At 47.0% G+C, this 20,397-nt stretch overlaps 1 protein-coding gene and 1 pseudogene across 4 annotated transcripts; both read left to right on the forward strand.

Annotated features, from left to right (window-relative positions):
• Positions 1–2,189, forward strand: LOC141582052 (tubulin beta-8 chain-like). Of its 4 annotated transcripts, none has more exons than XM_074389431.1 (5): positions 1–57; positions 330–438; positions 518–628; positions 1,126–1,249; positions 1,487–2,189. In XM_074389431.1, the coding sequence occupies exons 1-5, from the start codon at positions 1–3 to the stop codon at positions 2,187–2,189; spliced, it is 1,104 nt and encodes a 367-aa protein (XP_074245532.1). The 4 variants fall into 4 exon arrangements, with proteins under 4 accessions (XP_074245532.1, XP_074245530.1, XP_074245529.1 ...); XM_074389429.1 differs by having other exon boundaries at positions 1,126–1,151; positions 1,224–2,189; XM_074389428.1 differs by having other exon boundaries at positions 1,126–2,189.
• A 15,652-nt stretch (positions 2,190–17,841) lies between these two features.
• LOC141582053 (cobalamin trafficking protein CblD pseudogene) lies at positions 17,842–19,367 on the forward strand (annotated as a pseudogene).
• Positions 19,368–20,397: the final 1,030 nt, after the last annotated feature.

Raw genomic sequence — 20,397 nt, forward strand, 5'->3', positions numbered from 1 at the left:
ATGAGGGAGATCGTGCTCACCCAAACTGGACAGTGCGGGAACCAGATCGGTGCAAAGGTTGGCGGCTGGGGCTCTGAGGGCCCAGCTCGTGCCTGCAGGGTGGCTGGTGATGTTGGCAGTGGAGGGTGTGGTACCTCTGCATGGCCAGCCCTGGGCTCCCTGCCTCGGACGCAGTAGAGCTGGGTGGCTGTCGAGGCTGCCAGGGTGAACACCAAGGGACCCAGTGGCCTGAGGGTGGGGATGGAAGTGGGAGAAGGACTGGGGCAACTCCAGCTCCTTGAGCTCCATGACTCAGCCCTGGCTTGTCTGGCCTCTTGCATCTCTTGCAGTTCTGGGAGGTGATCTCTGATGAACATGGCATCGACCCTGCTGGCACCTACCATGGGGACAGTGACCTGCAGCAGGAACGCATCAACGTGTACTACAACGAGGCCAGCGGTGAGAGCCCAGTCTTTCCCCGACCGCCCTCCTGGGAATGCCAGCCCTCTCCTCACCGATGCCCTCCTGTTTCCTTTAGGTGGCAGGTATGTGGCCCGCGCTGTGCTCGTGGATCTGGAGCCGGGCACCATGGACTCTGTGCGCTCAGGGCCCTTCGGGCAGATCTTCAGGCCAGACAACTTCATCTTTGGTGAGATGTGGATGAGGACTGGGGTGCGGCTCCTTAGCCAGGGCGGCTCAAAGTCAGCGAGTGCCCCAAGGTCACCTCTGTGGGAACTGGAATCGGGGCCCTTTAACACCCTCCCATCCTCTGAATTACTCAATCTCTCTCTCCTAAATGGGCTATGGGGGAGGAAGGCCCAGCTGTCTCCTCAAGGTGAGGAGCTGCTGATGTGATCTCCCTGCAGGGAGCTGAGCTGGGGCGGTGACTACGGCCTTCGCTGGGAACGGGCAGGAGCCACCTGCAGCGAGTCTCTTGTTTGGCTCCTGATCTAGGTGCTAACAGGCAGCTGTCTCAGGTTTGGCTCCTGATCTGGGTTCTAACAGGCAAGGCTGCTGTCCTGTAACTTTAGGGGAGAGGGTTTAACTTGCTCCACCTGCAGGGTGAATGGTGCTTTTTGCATTGTGGTGGTGACCACCGATGACCATATACCTGGCCATCGAGTGACTGACTGTACTATCTTACAGGTCAGTGTGGGGCCGGGAACAACTGGGCCAAGGGCTACTACACAGAAGGCGCAGAGCTGATGGAGTCGGTGATGGATGTTGTGAGAAAAGAAGCTGAGAGCTGTGATTGCCTGCAGGGTTTCCAGCTGACCCACTCCCTGGGTGGGGGGACTGGGTCTGGGATGGGTACCCTTCTCATGGGCAAAATTCGGGAGGAGTACCCAGACAGGATCATAAACACATTTAGCGTCCTGCCCTCGCCCAAGGTGTCAGACACCGTGGTGGAGCCCTACAATGCCACCCTCTCCGTCCACCAGCTCATAGAAAATGCAGACGAGACGTTCTGCATTGATAACGAAGCGCTCTATAACATCTGTTCCAGGACCTTAAAACTGACCACACCCACCTATGGTGACCTGAATCATCTGGTGTCTGCTACCATGAGTGGGGTCACCACGTGCCTGCGCTTCCCGGGCCAGCTGAATGCTGACCTGCGGAAGCTGGCGGTGAACATGGTTCCATTTCCCCGGCTGCACTTCTTCATGCCCGGCTTTGCCCCACTGACCAGCCGGGGCAGCCAGCAGTACCGGGCCCTGACCGTGGCTGAGCTCACTCAGCAGCTCTTTGATGCTAAGAATATGATGGCCGCCTGTGACCCCCGTCATGGCCGCTACCTAACTGTGGCTGCCATTTTTAGAGGTCGCATGTCCATGAGGGAGGTGGATGAGCAAATGTTCAACATTCAAAATAAGAACAGCAGCTACTTTGCTGAATGGCTCCCTCACAATGTGAAAACAGCCGTCTGTGACATCCCACCCCGGGGGCTAAAAATGTCGGCCACCTTCATTGGTAACAACACAGCGATCCAAGAGCTCTTCAAACGCATCTCTGAGCAGTTTACAGCTATGTTCAGGCGCAAGGCCTTCCTGCACTGGTACACGGGCGAGGGCATGGATGAGATGGAGTTCACCGAGGCTGAGAGCAACCTGAATGACCTGGTGTCAGAATACCAGCAATACCAAGATGCCACAGCTGAGGAGGAGGAGTTTGAGGAGTGTGTGGAGGAGGAGGAGGAGGTAGCCTAGAAGCTTCCTTTTCTAGGTAAAGGGGGAAGCAGTGTGGATTTTTTTAGTGTGTTTTGATAGCAGTTGTCACTACACACTTGAGTCTTTACATCTCCTCCTGTGTTTTAAAGCATTTTCATAGCAAGTAGCTTGACCTAATAAAATGTCTTCATAGCATCTGGTTTCACCTCCAACTTCTTTCTATAGGCCCTCTGGGTACTGCTTCCAGATGGGCATACTAGTGGTCCTGCAAGGCTGCAGCTGTCTTGGGCTTCTCACATCCCAGGAACCAGCAGTCCAGTGGCTCCTGGAGGGGGTCAGCATGGGCTGTGGACATGGCAGGCAGGCTTCACGCAAACTTGGGGCCGGCCTGGACCTTGGACAGCTACTTAGTGGGAAACCCGTTTCTGAAGGCAACCTTGGTTTATCCTATTTACTGAACTTCCAGGGGACCAGCTGGGCCTCTGTTTCTGGAATTTTGTAAGTGGTTAGTGACCCTGGTGGATGATGTTCCCCACATATCATCTCAGGGTAGGAATGTGGTCAGACAGTTGGCCCTGAACCAGCAATGAAGGGTGGGCAAGTAGGGCTCCAGCCACCCACTCACCATAGGGCCTGGGTGTGTCTGTGGCCTCATTCTCTTAAGGAGGTGGGCCGGGGTATCTAGCAGGGGCTAGTGGGCGGGAATCGAGCCCATCATCTACTCACATGCAGTGAACCCCATATGGAAGGGGATTAGGTCCTGAAGGCTGTAGGGTGCAGTTGCTGGCCTGCATACTTGGGGTAGTCTCTCTCCAAAGGCACAGACGGGGTTTCTGAACGGGGCCTGGGAAGACAGGCAGGTGCTCACAAGTGCCGTTTTCCCCCCTGACAACCAGTGAGGAAACAAATGCCTGCACGGAGGTCTGACCTGCCCCAGTGTGCAGGGCTGATGTTCCCTGGAAAGGTGGCTAATGGGCGTTCTCCTGTCTGTCCCCCACTCCAAAACTTCAGGGCAATAGTAATCCAAGATTGTCAGGATGAGACTGGTGAGGGTGGCACCTTTGGGGATGGGTTCTTTAGCCCGGCAGAGTCTCTTCCCCAGGCTTCTCAGGAGCCTGGACTTCAAGACCTGCTTCGAGGAAGCTGTCAAATAAGATGTGTGCATGAGCTGGGTGCTGGCAGCATGCCAGGACAGTGCTCTTCTACGTGGCTCTTGTAGAACTTGTCCATGGCCTGTGTGATGACATCTTGGTAGTTCTCCACCCACTCATATCAGACAGGACAAAGCCAGTATAGCCATGGGGTGGGTAGAAGTACAGGATTCACTCCAGGTCCCCCGGGCACACCCACCTGCCTGTCAGGGAAAACAGGTGAGGCTCCTCTTTTTATTGTCTGAATGTTGGCAATGGGCTACTGGGGGCAAATGAGGCCAGGCAAAGAGGATCGTACCTCATCTTGAAAGAAGTGGCTCCTGGTGTCAGGGAAAACAGGTGAGGCTCCTCTGTTTATCGTCTGAATGTTGACAATGGGCTACTGGGGGCAAATGAGAGCAGGCAAAGAGGATCGTACCTCATCTTGAAAGAAGTGGCTCCTGGAAGTAGCAGCGAGGTGGGAGAGGTCCCCCATGCTCCCCCAACCTGTTTTTGGAGCAGGAAAAGGGGCCTCTCTGACAGCCCTCCTCAGTGGCTTTCACTGTTTGAGGGGTATCCTTGCCCAGCCCAGGCACACACCCATTTGAGATGACCTTGCATGGATCCAGCTGGGAAGGTTCAGCTGCAGCAACCACCTAGTGTCTGCACTTGAGCATGGGGTCAGATGCGCCTTCCTCCTGTAGCAGTAGTGGTACAGCCGGAGTGGCAGGGGGGCAAGTCACTACTGCAATTCTCACCTGAGTCTAGGGGTTGGGATTGGTACCCACGTATTTCCCAATTACCTGGTTCCATCTGAGGATTTTATGGATAGGAGTGGTGCTCTTTCAGGCATCGTATCCATATTCTAGCTACAGGTTTGGGTTTCCAAAGTTTCTGGAGTCCCCCTTCCAGCCTGGCAAGCATGGCGAATAACAGGGGAAGGAAGTTAAGCCTGAAGGCAGCAGTACCTGTCTGGGTATGTTCTCTACCCCTGGTGGCCCCTGGTTGTTGTTTACTTCCTTGGGTGAGAGTCAGCTTAGGATTTCAATATTTTTGTAGGACTTCAGAACTGTACAGACAGAGGCCAAGGGTAGCAGCATCTGGAACTGGCAGCTAACCAGTGTAGTGGGGGTCATATGACTCAGCTTGGTTTCAGCAGGGAATTCAGGGAGGCTTGGATTTGCTGAAGCCCTAGATGAGCTTGGGCTTGGATATGGGAATGATGTGGAGCAGGGGCCCTTCTGTACGCTGGAGTCTTTGCGTAGTTGTACCCTGGTACATCCACAGGTGTTCCCCACCTGGAGTGCAGCTGTGGATAGAAGCTGGCATCGTTGTGGAGGGAAGAGGAGGAGGAGGCAGGATGAGTCTCCAGGGCAGCCCCAGCAGCCAGGAAGGGACTCTGCAAGTGAGATGCAGATCCGGCCTGTGGGCCACTTAGCAACTGCTTGGGCGGCTGCAGATCACCTGACCTCTGCTCACCAGGAAATGGGAGTTGCAGCAGCACTTACCTTCTGGGACTCCTGCAACTTGAAGGGAGAGCATACATCATGTGCTGAGAACGCACCTGACTCAGGCAAGCTTCTCCAACAGCACCGCATCAGATTAGCATCCAACCTGTATAGGACAGCACCAGAACTCCCTATTCCTCATTGCAACTGTAATAAAAGGGAGTCTCTGTCCTAGGGGAGCAAGCACAGGCATATTTGTGCAGTGGGCACATGACCCAGGTGGGGGAAAGGTCCTTGGATATATGCTGGTTTCACCAGGAATCTGTGGTGTGGGTTTGGCCTCGACTCCTGTACCCCTGGAGGCCAGTAGCCCCCTGCATGGGACCAGGACTGGCAGGTGGGCAGGTGGGTCGAACTTTGAGGGAAGCCATTGTTTGGCCTCATGGGAAGGTGGTTGTTGATGGTTCGGTTTTGCAGGGCCTGTGTGATCACCCAAGGAGTGCAAATTGCCTTAAAAAAAAAAAAGCCAAAACTGACACAAGCTCACCAGTTGACAAGGTGAGGAATGCTGGTAATTGTCCTCACCTGCCTTTTCCCCAGAAGTAAGTGGTGTTCAGAGGTGGATTTGGTTCCTTCCCAGCCTTTCGCCTTTGCATGTAGCTGTGTGCCTATGCTTAGGTGTGTACTCACACATGTTTCCTGGCGGGGTTACTTTTTTGTTTTGGGGGGAATAACTGGTGACGCAGCCTGGCATTTGCTAACCTTGTCTTTTAGTGTGGAGTCCTCTATAGAGTGGGCATCGGGTGCTTACTAGCTGGCCTTAGCTGTTTGGCTGCCCCAGCTTCTGCCCTTCACAGACATGCTGGCCACCCAGTGTGACATGCAGTGGGCTTGTTCGCAGCTAGTATGATGAGACTAGTGAATAAGCTTGCAATTCCTTGGCAAGGAAATGAATGGTAGGTTAAAAGGAGCTTCAAATAAAAATTAATGGCAGAATAGCAAGATAAGAAGTTGGATATATTCTTTAAAGAAGTTCCTTTGTTATGGATGCATAGTATTCCATGGTGTATATGTGCCACATTTTCTTTAGCCAGTTTCTTTTACAGACTTTGCCAGAGAGTGTGGAGATCAATACTCCCAGAGGCAAGACCAGGTTAGCAGTGAAAGGGTGGGGGAGTTCCAGTATTTAAAAAGTCCTTCTCTTACATCAGTAACACTTAAGTCCATTCTTAGCTCTACTTTTGCTTTGTCAATGGGGCCTTGGTTTCATGACCATAGGTAAATGTCCCCTCCAAGCATTTCTTTTTCTTTGTCTTCCAGCTGTTAGTGACAGACCTTGCTTTAATAAGAAGCAAGGGGTAGGGCAGGAATTTCTCATCACACTGTGGGTGCATGTCTTGTGTGCATGTGTGCAGAAGTATGTGCTTGATTTGCTCCTGAAATGTTTGAAGTGAGCCTATGATCAAAAGCCAGACATTACAGTGTTAAGCGAGTGGCCTGTGATTCTGAGTTATCTTTGCCAGCATTCCTTTCTCAAGGTACTGAAAGAAGACATGTTTCCTTGCTTTCTAAGAAACCTCGGTTAGGCATGAAGGGGAGAACCAACTGATTATAGAGAACTGTTAGTTTTCAAAAGGCCTCATTGCCAGTGGAAAGGGGAGAAAGAAAAAAATGACGCTGCAGAAAGCAAATGCTCTGATGATTCATGCATTACTTGCCATTTTTTTGCATAAGAACTAAAAACTAAACACTGCTTGCGGCTCTGAATTTCTCAGGGGGAAAGGATAAAAGATTTTCCTCTAAGGACAACACCTAATATTTGCACCACAGGGTGAAGTCATTTTCACAAGTATTATTTTGTTTGCCCATGTTCATCCTCAGGCTGAATTAGACTTTATGTTTCATTTTTGACTGAATCTGTCTCTGCTTGAGCAGTGGTTGGTAGAGATCCTTCACGTCCCTTGTTAGTTGTATTTCTAGGTATTTTATTCTCTGAGTAGCAATTGTGAATGGGAGTTCACATGATTTCACTCTCTTATGGCTACTACGGGTGTATAGGAATGCTTGTGATTTTTACACATTGATTTTGTGTCCTGAGACTTCGCTGAAGTTGCTTATCAGCTTAAGGAGATTTTGGGCTGAGACAATGAGGTCTTCTAAATGTGCAATTATGTCATCTGCAAGTAGAGAAAACTTGACTTCCTCTTTTCCTAATCGAATGCCCTTTATTTCTTTTTCTTGCCTGATTGCCCGGGCCAGAACTTCAATACTATGTTGAATAGGAGTGATGAGAGAGGGCTGACAGAAGTTTTCTGAGTGACCCAGAAAGTCCTCAGTATGAGATAGTGTGATGGGGGATGCAGTGAATCCATTGCATCTCTGCTGGAATTGCTTTCTGGAGACTTGGAGATGTCAGGGTTGAAATGTCACACAGGAAGTCATTGGGCTGGTAGATAACTAGAAGAGGGGGAGAGTTAGTCCTGATTTTGTACCTTGGTTCTGCCACTTACCAGTTCTGCTGCTCTTGCTACGGAGATTATGTTAACATACTGGCACCAATAATAATCACTGAAGGTTATGAGTTCTATATAGTAAGTAGCATTTGCCTCATTTTACAGAAGAGGATACAGCGTCAGAAAAGTTAGTTGCTTTCCCTAAGTTCCCTGGACACATTTGTTACCCGGATGCAAACTCAGGCTTTGTGATGCCACGCCCTGTGAGAATTCCATCACATCATCACTGTCTTCCCCAAATGGGTTTGGCCATAATTAGACACAGGAGAGACCCGTTGTTAGGAAACCATAGCCACATCAAGGAGTGGTTTGGACTCTCAGCATGCTGCCCACTGGTAAAGCTCGCATGTGTTCTGTTGAGTGGTTTATATAACTTAAAAAGACCCAGTGATAGTGCTTTGATGTTGACCAATAACAACAAGACTCTTCTGTTCTCTTTTGTCTTGTATTCTCTCTCACATTCTGTGCTCTAATTAGTAGCGGAATCTCTCATTCCTACCAAACGATTCAATTCAGGTAAACAAGTATATTTGTTTGTAGCATTACCACTACTCCAATTCTTGGTAAGAAAGGGAGAACTGAGCCGTCTTCCATAAGACTATTGGAGAGAGTACTGTGACAATGCACTTACAGTGCTTAACACAGTGCCTGGGACAGAACAGCACCTTTTATCAGTCATAACTCTTATTAGTGCCGTTTTAAACTAGCTGTGCTTGCAAGTATGTCACTTGGCCTCAAACCTTCACAACTAGCTGCTGATGTATCTGCAGCAACACCCAGCTCCAGTGCACACAATTTCTAAAGTGTCTGATGTCAGGGTTTTGGATGTAAAGATCGCTCACTTTTTTCTCTTTCTCAGAATTGGTCCCTGCTTTCTTTTCCCATGACTACTTGCATTTTTAAGATAAATTAATTTAAAAATGCAAAGTGGTCTTGCCTCAAAAGTATCATAAGTATAAAATAATAATGGCAGACTCATCTTGGAAACCTTATTATACCCTCTCTAAAGGCAAATATCTGTTTATTCAGGTCCAACCCTTCACTGAGAGGCAATGAGATTTAAGCCCCTTGCCCATGTCTCAGGGCCTGTTCAATCTTAGAAGAGAAGCTCCTCCCTGTGATTCCCAAGGCAGACAGTGGTGAATTAATTCTAATGAACATGGAACAGTCAGCCCATTTGTGTCCCTGGGATGTGACCCAGGGGGTTGATCTCCCATCTCCTGGTTGATCGCTTTCATGCTCAGGCTGAATTAAATCTCAGTTTTCACTTTTTTTTTTTTTTTTTTTTTTTTTTGAGACGGAGTTTCGCTCTTGTTACCCAGGCTGGAGTGCAATGGCGCGATCTCGGCTCACCGCAACCTCCGCCTCCCGGGTTCAGGCAATTCTCCTGCCTCAGCCTCCTGAGTAGCTGGGATTACAGGCACGTGCCACCATGCCCAGCTAATTTTTTGTATTTTTAGTAGAGACGGGGTTTCACCATGTTGACCAGGATGGTCTCGATCTCTCGACCTCGTGATCCACCCGCCTCGGCCTCCCAAAGTGCTGGGATTACAAGCTTGAGCCACCGCGCCCGGCCCAGTTTTCACTTTTGATCGAATCTGTCTTTGCTGACAGAAGTTTTTTTGGCAACTCAGAAAGTCCTCAGTGTAAGAGTATATGATGGAGGATGCAGTGAATCCATAACATCTCTGCTATACTTTCTGCAGATTTTGAGGTGTCAGGATTGAAATGTCACATGAAGTCACTGGACAGGTAGATAACTGAAGAAATGGCCCCATGAAGGCATTGTTTATCTCGTTCCAAACATATCTGGCTCCTTTTGAGAGGCAAATAAGGGAGGAAGAGAGATATTCCTGAATTTGTACCCTGGTTGTGCCACTTACCAGCTCTGCTGCTCTTGCTAGGAAGATCATGTTAAAATATTAACACCAATAATATCACTGAATGTTATGGGTCATTTTATCCTCACTACCCAAAATGTGGTTCTTGGGCCAGCAGCATTGTTATTTCCTGGGATGCTTGCAAGAAATGTAGCCTCTCAGGCTATACCCCAAATTACTTAGAAATTCTGATTAAATGAAGAAGAATATGCATCTGATCAAATCCTCTGAGTAATTCATATGCTTTGGGCAGTTTGATAATTGCACTTGCAATTATCTCATTTCTTCCTCAAAGATACTCATTTTGTAAACTCTATCTCCTGGTAATACTAACCACTACCCTGCTTTACGTGGAAGGAAACTGAGGCTCAGAGAGGTCAAATGGCTTGCTCAACATCATACAACCAGAAAGAGGGTATGAAGCTAGGTTCTCACCAAAGCAGATACTCTTAACCACTATGCAGTTGGGAGACTTAAATAAGATGCTAAGTATCCATCATTCAGCAGAGTACCTGGCACACCATACATGGATGATACATGCTGGTAACCTTCTCTGTTACTTCTCTTTCTCTGTTCTGGTTATTTTCAGACTTCCAGATGCTCCCTTGCCATGGCATTGATGTTGGTCCACCCTAGATAAGAGAGGCCCTAACTAAGTTCCTGGCTCCCCCTTGACTAGGGCAGTGATTCTTGACTGTGCCTTGGAGGGAGCGATGTCTGTTTTCTCTCTGGATCCTAGAGGGTATCCTAAAGGGTGTTGCCAGCCCCTCTTCTTCTCTTCATCCCCAGTGAAAAGAACTTGATGATGTTTGCTCCTGACCATGAAGCTGGGAATGAAAGTAATGCCCTGATAGGCTGGCTGGCATCTTGTTCTCTTCCTCTTGACAGGTATCATGGATTTTCCTAGAGCAGACATGGGATGAGTTCAGGATTTTCATCTTTTATTTATTTTGGTCCTGGGAGTTGCATAAATGGACTGGTCTTTGTCGAGGGGACTTGTGGTTTCACACTTTATTTTTATTTGGAAAAATAAAGGGTTCTGATTTATAGAGAGCTTATTTCTAAAAAGGATGAGCATGTTCATAGTTAACGAGTTGTCATGGTTTTGGTTTCTCAGTAATAAGTATGTTAAATCATACAGGACAGGAGAATGGTTGAAGGATTGAAAGACAAACATGAAATCTTTTGATAGGTAAATAAGGATGGAGGAAGGGGAGGAGAGTTAGTTTTGTTAAATAAACAGGAGTATAATTGAGTTCCACATTCCTATCATTTCTAGACCAAATTTTTCAACCAGATGTAGCTCAGATCTTATTAGGTGTTCTGTAGAAGACAGAGCAGATCCAGAGCCTGTGATATTCACACCGCCTAGTCAACCTTATCTCAGGCTTTAGACATGAGTACATGGTGAGGAAATGCTTTGGGACAAGGTGGAAAACTCCTGGGGCAGCTGGGTGAAGATTATAGTGAATCAGATTATTGAAGTAGCTTCTCTCATTTGATTAATATCCTTGACAAGGAGTTTAGGGAACTGATGGTAAGTGTATTTGTGACTACATTTTAGGGAAAGAAGTCTGAAATCAGGAGAAGACAGGAGAATGTGCACACATTCTCTTTGGAGAGCCTATTGTCTGTAACAGAAAATATGTTAGTTATTTATTGTTACATAATGAATCTCCTCAAAAACTAAGTGACTTAAACAGCAACAAATGCTTATTATAACACAGTTTGTGTGTCAGAAATTCAGGAGTGATTTAGCTGCATGGTTCTGGCTTAGGGTCTGTCCTGGAGTTATAGTCCAGATGTTGGCGAGGACTGCAATCTCTGAAAATTTAAATGAAATTTCTAATGGGACCAGAAGAACCATTGCTAACTCACATAACTGGAGATACTGTCTCTTGGCAAGATGCCTCTGCTCCTTGGACATTCAAGAACCCTTTGGAGTGTCCTGAGTGTCCTCACAACCTTGTGTCTGCCTTCCCTCAGAGCACACGTTTCAAAAGAACAAGAAAACGGCTGCAATTTCTTTTGTGTCCTAGCCTCAGAAGTCACATGTTGCCATTACCACAATATCCTATTGGTTATACAAGTCAGCCCTCTTTCATGTGAGACAAAATTATACAAGAATATGAATACTGGCAGGTGGGAATCACGGGGGGCCATCTTTGACGCTGGATCTCACAAAAGATAATATATAATTATTTAGGGACTGGGGCAAGTGGGGCATTCTGGGTTCGTAATACTTTCCTTAATTGTGTGATCTTAGGTCATTTGGAATCTCTTGGTCTCTGCTTCTTAATCTCTAAAAACATTAGAATGATCTCAAATACTCTAATGCTATGTGATTTTGGTCTGATGGAAAGGTGGAAAACTTGCCACCTGATGACCTCTGACGGAAAGGTAGAAAACTTGCCACCTGATGACCTCAGTTTGAAGTCCAACTCTCTCTCACTTGCTGGAAGGTCTAATGTAAGTCACTCCCAGTTCTGAAAAATGGATTTTTGATCTGCCAAGTGGGGATGGTCCTGAGGATTAAAAGAGATAACGGATATGGAAGTGTTTTAAAAATTTAAGTTCTATGCACTTGTAAGATGTTTTATTTCCTCATAAAAAAGCTGAAGTAAAGGAAGCCAGAAGGAAGTATCATTTTATTTTCATTGTATTAAATGAAAATAAAATTGCCTTCTACTCTTCAATGAATTATGAGCCCTGGAAACAGGCTCTTCTATCTGCAAGTTAGACTGTGATCTTTTGAGTTATGCCAGGTGGTTATGAGGGAATGTGTTCTCTTTCTGGGTCCGTGAGGGGGCATAGCTTTAAAGGCAAGAATTTCCCAGTGCCATGCCCTGCTCCCATCTCTCTCCATCCAGGAGATTCAAATGTTTATGTTTGAATTTCACAGGAAGGGGAAGAAACTAAAAGTCAATCACTCCAGAGGAAGTTCTAAGAAACTCCTTTCATTGGCTCAGCGTCTTGGAGAAGGTGGGGGTTTCTCCCAGGATAAAAGTCCATGCTCCCTCACCTGCACTGGATTTCCAACTTTCTGGAATCCCCTCCCACATGGTAGGAGGTCCCTCTGGGATTTCCCCTCTGGAATTCCCTTCCACACTCTTTGTGGAAGCCTTTCTCTTCTTCTCCTTTCCTTCTCTTTTCTATACCTAAATAAAATCACCTTTCTGCAACACCATCTTTGGTCCAGAATTTAACTTTGCAAGCATACAGTGCAGCTGAAGCAGTACCACTGCTTATTCTTTAAGAGGTTGGAGGTCAAGAACCCACAACATCCAAGAAGAAACCTGGTTATAGTTATTATAATAGAAACTAAAAGCCATATTATTTCACATGTATACTTTACAACTTAAAAAGAGCTTTACTGACATGTTATTTAGGCCTCATTTTTTTTGCCAGTATAAAATACCTTGTTTATGAAGGTACTTTTTAAACAAGTAGTTTTTAGAAATGTGAATGTATGATTTTGGAAACTTCATGCTGATTGTTATTTTTAGGATTGCTTATCACCCTCACCCATGAAGTGGGTAAAGTTGGTCAAGTAGATCTCCTCCTTATCTTTCACATGAATAATTTGGATCTCAGAAAAGCTAAGTGGCTTATCAAAGACTCAGAGCCATTCAGGATGAATCTGTAAAGGCACATCTTATGTCTGTGGCTATTTTGTTTTACTTTAAAAACTGCTTTAAACCACTGAGATGAAAATGACAACCAAACTAATCAAAATCATTATTAAATTCTATAAACCCATCTTACGTTCTTTCCTGATGCCAAGTACTAGAGTCATAAAGATGAATGAAATGTGGTTTCTCACCTTGTGTAGCTCACTCACTGGTGGAGATGCTGGATAAGGCTAGACATGCAGGTAAATAATTTCAAGATAGTATGATACATCTCACTGTAGAAGTTTATTAAAAAGTATGTGCCCTGGGGGAAAAACCAAAGACCAAAACATGATCTTCCGATTGAGGTTGTAAGAAAGGGAGCGGGGAGCCTTAAGCTGTATGGTAGAGGCAGGAAGGGAGTTGTTGAATAGATTATGATGGGCATCACACAGTGTGCAGAACTAGGGCTAGGGTTAGGGTTAAGGTTTAGGGTTAGGGTTAAAGGTTAGGGGTTAGGGGTTAGGGGATAGGGTAGGGTTAGATAGATTTTATTCATAAAACTGCAGGGAAAGAGAGACTCCAGTGTAGAGCTGGGCTCAATTCCAAATACAACCAGAACAAGTGGACATTTTTAGCCAAAAAACAAAATAGAGGCTTGGGGAACATGGATGGATGGAAAATTGACAAGAGGAGACATCAAGTCTGGGAGGATTCTGGCTGAACTGACCTGATGTTATCCTTACCAGAGGCAGGCAGGTAGGCAGTTAGGCATCACCTGGGGAATGGTGGAGGTGAGGAGTTTAATCAGATGCCAGGTATCAGGGGTAAGGAATTCTCTCCTAAACCTTCTTAACAGTACTCCTATTAAAACTCCATTATGCAGGGAAGTACATGACAGACCTTGTTGGGTAGAAGGTCCAAGAGAGCATGGTTAAAGTTTGGTCAAGCAAAGAATCTTGATTGGTGTCTTGGCTTGGCTTCTTGGAGATTTCTGGATCTCTGTTTCAATGTCTTTTGTAATTTTTAGAAAACTTTGAGCCATCATATCTTCAAGTATTCATTCTGACCTATTTGTTTCCTACTTCTGGGCCTCAATCACATGTGCATTAGTGTGCTTGATAGCACTCAGGCTCCTGGATACTGTTTTTTTGTTTATGTGTTTGTGTTTCATTGTGGGTCATTTTACTGGCCTATCAAATTTCATGGTTTCCTTCCTCAGTCATAGAGTTGACTAATAATCCCACTGAAGAACATCTTCACATTTTGCTATGTTTTCTCCTATCTATGACTTCCTTTTTATCTTTTTCACACAACTTCTTTCTCTCTACTGAAATTCCCCCTGTATTCAGGCATGTTGCCAGCTTTTCCACTTGAGGATATGTTAGTGATACATCCATTTATTTAATTATTAGTTTATTTACTTATTTTTATTTTTTATTTTTAAGACGGGGGTTTCACCATGATGGCCAGGCTGGTCTTGAACTCCTGACCTCAGGTGATCCATCCACCTTGGCCTCCCAAAGTGCTAAGATTACAGGTGTGAGCCACAGCACCCAGCCTACTTTTTTTTTTTTTTTTTTTTAACTATTTACTTGAAAATCTTTATTTATCTGTATCTTTATCATAAAAAATCTGTCTCCCTTTTTTGGTGTTTGACTGTTGACAGCTTCTGAGCTCCAGCCCTCCCTCTTTCCCTCTGCCTAGCATTGGGCCTGGGGATAAGAAAGCCCAGGTTTTCCCTCCTCTGGTGCTTGCAGGAGATTCAAGCCATGTAAGCCCTTCCTGTGCACAGGAATCTTCACCAGTGGCCATCCCCTGCCACCGTGAATCCTCAGGACTGTCCCAGCTCTCTCAAGCCAGTTTTGGGCCTGCATGGGAGATCTGTCCTGATCTCCCCAGAATGCCTCATTATGTGGGTAAAATCAACCTTTTAACACTCTCCTGTGGCATGTGTTGGCCTCATTAGTTTCCACATGTGAACCAAACTTAGAGACTGGCCAGGACAAACTGACAGCAAGGTTCAATATTTGAGTCATCTCTGAGTCTGGTCCTGCTGATGACTGTGTCTGCTGACAGTGGTGTGTGTGTCGGTGTGTGTGTGTGTCGGTGTGTGTGTGTGTCGGTGTGTGTGTGTCGGTGTGTGTGTGTGTGTCGGTGTGTGTGTGTGTGTCGGTGTGTGTGTCGGTGTGTGTGTCGGTGTGTGTGTGTCGGTGTGTGTGTGTGTCGGTGTGTGTGTGTGTGTCGGTGTGTGTGTGTGTCAGTGTGTGTGTGTGTCGGTGTGTGTGTCGGTGTGTGTGTGTGTGTGTGTCGGTGTGTGTGTGTGTGTGTCGGTGTGTGTGTGTGTCGGTGTGTGTGTGTGTCGGTGTGTGTGTGTGTCGGTGTGTGTGTGTCGGTGTGTGTGTGTGTCGGTGTGTGTGTGTGTCAGTGTGTGTGTGTGTCGGTGTGTGTGTCGGTGTGTGTGTGTGTGTCGGTGTGTGTGTGTGTGTCGGTGTGTGTGTGTGTCTGTGTGTGTCGGTGTGTGTGTGTGTGTGTCGGTGTGTGTGTGTGTGTCGGTGTGTGTGTGTGTGTCGGTGTGTGTGTGTCGGTGTGTGTGTCTGTGTGTGTCGGTGTGTGTGTCGGTGTGTGTGTGTCGGTGTGTGTGTGTGTGTCGGTGTGTGTGTGTGTCGGTGTGTGTGTGTCGGTGTGTGTGTGTGTCTGTGTGTGTCGGTGTGTGTGTCGGTGTGTGTGTGTCGGTGTGTGTGTGTGTGTGTCGGGGTGTGTGTGTGTGTCGGTGTGTGTGTGTGTGTGTCGGGGTGTGTGTGTGTGTCAGTGTGTGTCGGTGTGTGTGCGCGCGCGCGTCAGCCTCATCCTCTCTGAACGCCACACACCCTGCCCAGAGCAGCAGCGCTGGGGCTCCCGTGCCGGGGCCCGGCCTTCGGCCCCCTCCTCTCAGGCCGCGGCGTGGTGCTGAGCCGTCCCGCTCAGAGGCGAGCCGGGCCTGAGCCGCGGCGTCCATGGCGCCCTTCCGGGCAGCACCGGCTCCGGCGCCTCCGGCGTGACCTCAGGTGACCTCGCGCGGCGCCGTCTTCCCCTTCCCGGTGCGCCCGCGCCCCCCGGCGGCCCCGGGGCTCCTTCTCCTCGGCCGCCTGTGCCCGGCGGTCTCCGGGGGCTGCGCGCCGAGGGCGGGCGGACTCGGTTCCCCGCGCAGCCCCGTCGGAGAGGCCGCGTGGCGGGACCGCGGTCCAGGCGTTCTCGGCGACCGGCGCCGCCTCCCACCGCAGCCGCCCGAGTGCGCGGCGGGTCCCGCGGGGCCGGGGGGGACCCTCGGGGTCGGGGTGCGGCCGTTTCCCGCGTCTCCGCCCGCCGGGCCCCGGGGCAGGGGACGCGCTCCCGGCGCACTGGGCGGCGGCCTCCCCGCCGGGCCGCGCGGGGTCGGGCTGTGCGGAGCGCGGGGTCCGAGTCCTCCCGGCCTGCGGCGCCGCGTCCGCGCGCGGCACACGCGGGGTCCGAGCGCTCCCCGCCCGCGGCGCCGCCTCCCCCGCGCCCGCCCCGCCCCAGCCCGGGCTCCCGCCGGGCCCCGGCCGTTCCGCGCCGTCCAGGCTGCTCGGCCGCGCGGACTCGGCCCCTCGGCGGCTTCGGAGCTTCACCTGGCGGCCGCGCGGGCCGTGTCGCCGCCGGGCTGGAGGGACGCCGCGGGGCTCCGCCGTCCCCGGCCGGCCTCGGGTGTCCGCGCCCGCCCCGCGGAGGCCGTTTCCGGGACGGGGAGGCTGACGGTCGCCGTCCCGAGTGCGGAGGCTCCGCGGACCGGCGGGGGGGACTCGGCCTTGTCCCGGGCCCTTCTCACCCTGAGCTGTCCCGTCTGCAACGTAGAAGCGCCATCTTTCCCCTTTTCGTGACTTGGACGCTTTGGAGGATCAAGTGAGTCTAAGGTATGAAAAGTTCCCTGTTAAACTCTCAAGTTGAGCTGTGAGTTAATCACTCTGCACATGTCAGGGGTTCATGTGATTTTCTTCCACATGGAAAGTAAAAGTCTGGAGAGAATGACTTTTACAGGAATCCAGATCTTACCCGTCCCTTCAGAACGCGGGTCGGTGTTTTAAGCACCTTCCTTTACATTTGTTTTTGCATTCATTCCACATACGCACTGAAACCTTTCTTGATAAAACACCAATTTGAGGAGTTCACGGATCCCTGACTGAAGCTACAAGCTTCTTCTCTGAGACCTAAGTGTTTTTTTGAGGAAGGACATGAATAAATAAGTAAATCAGTAACAGGCAGGGGTGCTGTGGCTGCTCAGAGGCGAGGCAGTGTCTGGGGGTCTCCCGCTGAAGGTGGACGGATGGTGGAGGTTGCTCTGCAGAGGGAGAAGGAAGGGACGCAGGATGGGACCCTTGGAGGCCCAGGGAGGTCTCTGAGATCCGGGGGAGGAGCGGGAGAACCCTGGCAGGCTGTCTGCTGTCTTCAGTGGGGATCAGCTTCCTCAGGACTGGACGAGGTCCCGGTGGACTGAGCCATCTGGTGGGCACAGGGAACCAGTCATTCAGAGTAGGAAATTATCCCACTGCTCTAATCTGAGGCTATCACAGAAAATAAAGAGTGAACCATTATAGTTTTGGCAAATAGTGGATAGCATGCAAGAGAGATTCAGCTGCAAAGGTGAGAGTTACCACTGGATCCATGTCCGTGTGACCAGGGCTAAGACCCGTGATTGCCACATGTCCCACCCCATACTGGCGAGCCTGTGTCCAGGGTGACATGTATTCAGCAGCCAGTGTGGCACAGGCAACCACTGTATGACATCCCCCCACTGGCCAGGATGTCCTGGCACCCCCCACATGCCTGTCTGTCTCATTCTTTTGCACCCCAAAGAAGAGAGAGGACCAAAGGTTCCCCACTTAATTACACCATGTCAGAGCTTTCTGGAGGCAGGAGCATCTTCACTGGAGATACATCTTCTAGTGACAAAAACACTGAAATGCCTTCCTGAAAATTCTCCGTAAAAAGTAAGGATTCAGGCCACTATTTAACAGCAAAAGAGTCAGGTTCTGGGACAGCTGGAGGCAGTGGTGGTAACTGGAATAACTTTCCAAAGGGAAGCTGTTTTGCGAACGGTCCTTTCCAGTAGAGATGGCCAATATGCTTTCCAACAGTGCCAGATTGGCTTCCTATTGCCCAGGATTTTGCTCTTTAGTTAAAAGGGTTGTCAACTGCAAAGACTTTTCAACTGCAGGATCATCGGGTTCTGAAGAGTCTCGTGGCCTCTGCGTCTCCAGATACATGCTTTCAAACACTGTGGCCTGATGAAACTATGGGACCATTTGGACCTCAACATAGAGGCTCCAGCTTCCTTGGTTTTGATTGTCACCTCAATGAGACTGGTTCACTGAAGAAAGCCTGGTTCATAAAACTTTGCCTGATATTCTAGCAGAACCTTTATCAGGTGAAAGACAAGTTTGTGATGGCACAACGTGTGAATGAATTTTATGGTAATGAGGCACCTGTTGAACACAAAATGAACAGCAGAGAAACTTTGAAAGTGCCAGAGTAGAGTGTGCAAATACAGATATGCCCAGAATTGCTGCAAGAGATTTTGAAGCACTGCTTCCAGAAGTTGCTAATAGCAAACTAATGATTCTGACTGTAACACAAAAAACTAAGAATGATATGATTGGTTAGAGCGAAGAAGTAGCAATTGAAAGAGAAGTTCTTTTAGACAGTGGTGCCAAGGAACTTTGCTATGCTCTTCAAGCTGAGGGATACTGGGCTGACTTTATTGATCCATCATCTGGTTTGACTTTTTTTGGGCCATATACAAACAACAGTCTTTTTGAGACAGATGAAGGCTACTGACATTTAGGATTCTCTGTCAATGACCTTGAATGCTGTAAAGTGATTTGTCATAGTCTCTGGGGTGTCCATGTAGTTGTGGGAAGTGTCTTCACTAATGCAACACCAGACAGCAGTATTATGAAGAAATCAAGTGGAAATTATCAGAAATGTTCATTTATTTGCTGCATTATTTGTATGTAATATTTGGGTTGAACTATAAAGACTGTGAGACTAAAGTTTTTAAAAGAGAAAGAGATGTCTTAAATCCAGAAACCATAACATCAAAGAACCAGCAATGCTCAAAAGAAGCTATAAAATTATAATCAATTTTCATCAGTGTATTCAGTGCCATGTACTCAATTCCAGTCTTGCTGAATCTTGGGTTAGCCGTGTCATGAACCCATCAGTTTCTCAACTAGACTTCTGGAAGCTTCACTGAGTTAAGTGTATGGTCTTAAAGTTATTTGAGCAATATCATCAGAAGCTTGTAACCAGAGTACCTGTCATAGTCTTTTCTCTGGGTCTCAGAGGGAGTCCTGTGTTGGAGACCAACATTCTGATCCATAGCTGATTGCAGGAGGTTTTAGGAAAGCATCAGGCATAAATAATATCTAAATGACAAAGAGCTTGAAATGACTATGACAAAAGATCTGATGAGAGTTCATTATACCACAACTGACAAGGACATTCAATTTTGTCTGTGGCAGATGACATTTAAAATAATTGAAAATATGACTCCTAACACTATACCAGCACATAGCATGGATAAGGAGGACATTGACAAATTTCCAGGAATTTTATATAATTTCTGAAAACATAACAGTTTACCAATTCAAATATAACCCAGGGAAGGTTAGATATCTCTTTTTACTTGTGTATTTTGTACAGTTTTTCTTATAAAAAAAATACAACGTACTTTATTTGCATAACTTTTCCTGCATACTTTGCATAGAGTTTCTAGTTATTCTATTATTTCTAGTAATTTTATTGATGTATACATTATATTTTTAACACTTAGTAATCTTTTTCCAGAGTAAACTAGGAAGTAGACAATTTTAAATTGTCATATGTTAACATTCTATAGTAGATGAGAAAATGTATGAGTATACGATCTCCCAACATCTAGAGTGATGTTCCCTCATAGTATAATTTCTCAGTGTTGTGGACAAAAAAAAAAGTTTATTAACAGGCCAAAATATCTTTATTCTCTCCATAAAAAAATAGAGGACAAAAGTATATATAAAATTGAATTAGTTACGTTCAGTAATTAATGTTTTAGTATTGTATCTTATTTATAAATGATCTAGATATTTAATGCAAATCTTTTAATTAGCTTAACTTTAAGGTTAAAAATTACCAAAAGTACTTTGGAAACTATTATTAGGCAGATTTGCTGTAAAAAATTATTATTGAAATAATGTTTTTTAAAATAAGAATAACAATTAGAATCAATTTATAAGCTTTAAGATTTTAAGTATCTAATAAGTATAATATTAGCTTATTTGAGTAGAACTCAAGAAGAATAGAAATTTATGTTTGTTTTATATTTAATAGTGATAGCTCTGAAGGCATAGTTGTTTTATTACACCAAAAATATTAAATTGGTCTTATTTAACTATGTTTTATGTAAATTGTGTTAACTTGAAAAACTTTTATATCAGTTTCTACATTTCTAGGAGTTTGGGGAATATTTATGTATAAATGCTTATTTTTTTTCCAAGTAAGTTAGAATAGAGCATTTTTAGAGGATTGTATAAATGAATTTTGCATTGCTATCTGGAGTTAAGAAAATATCACATATACATAACATACGTTAATAGGCAAAAAACACAAATAGAGATCTCATAGGTTTCA

Source organism: Saimiri boliviensis, chromosome 18 (genome assembly GCF_048565385.1).
Source record: "Saimiri boliviensis isolate mSaiBol1 chromosome 18, mSaiBol1.pri, whole genome shotgun sequence".
NCBI classification, from domain to species: domain Eukaryota; kingdom Metazoa; phylum Chordata; class Mammalia; order Primates; family Cebidae; genus Saimiri; species Saimiri boliviensis.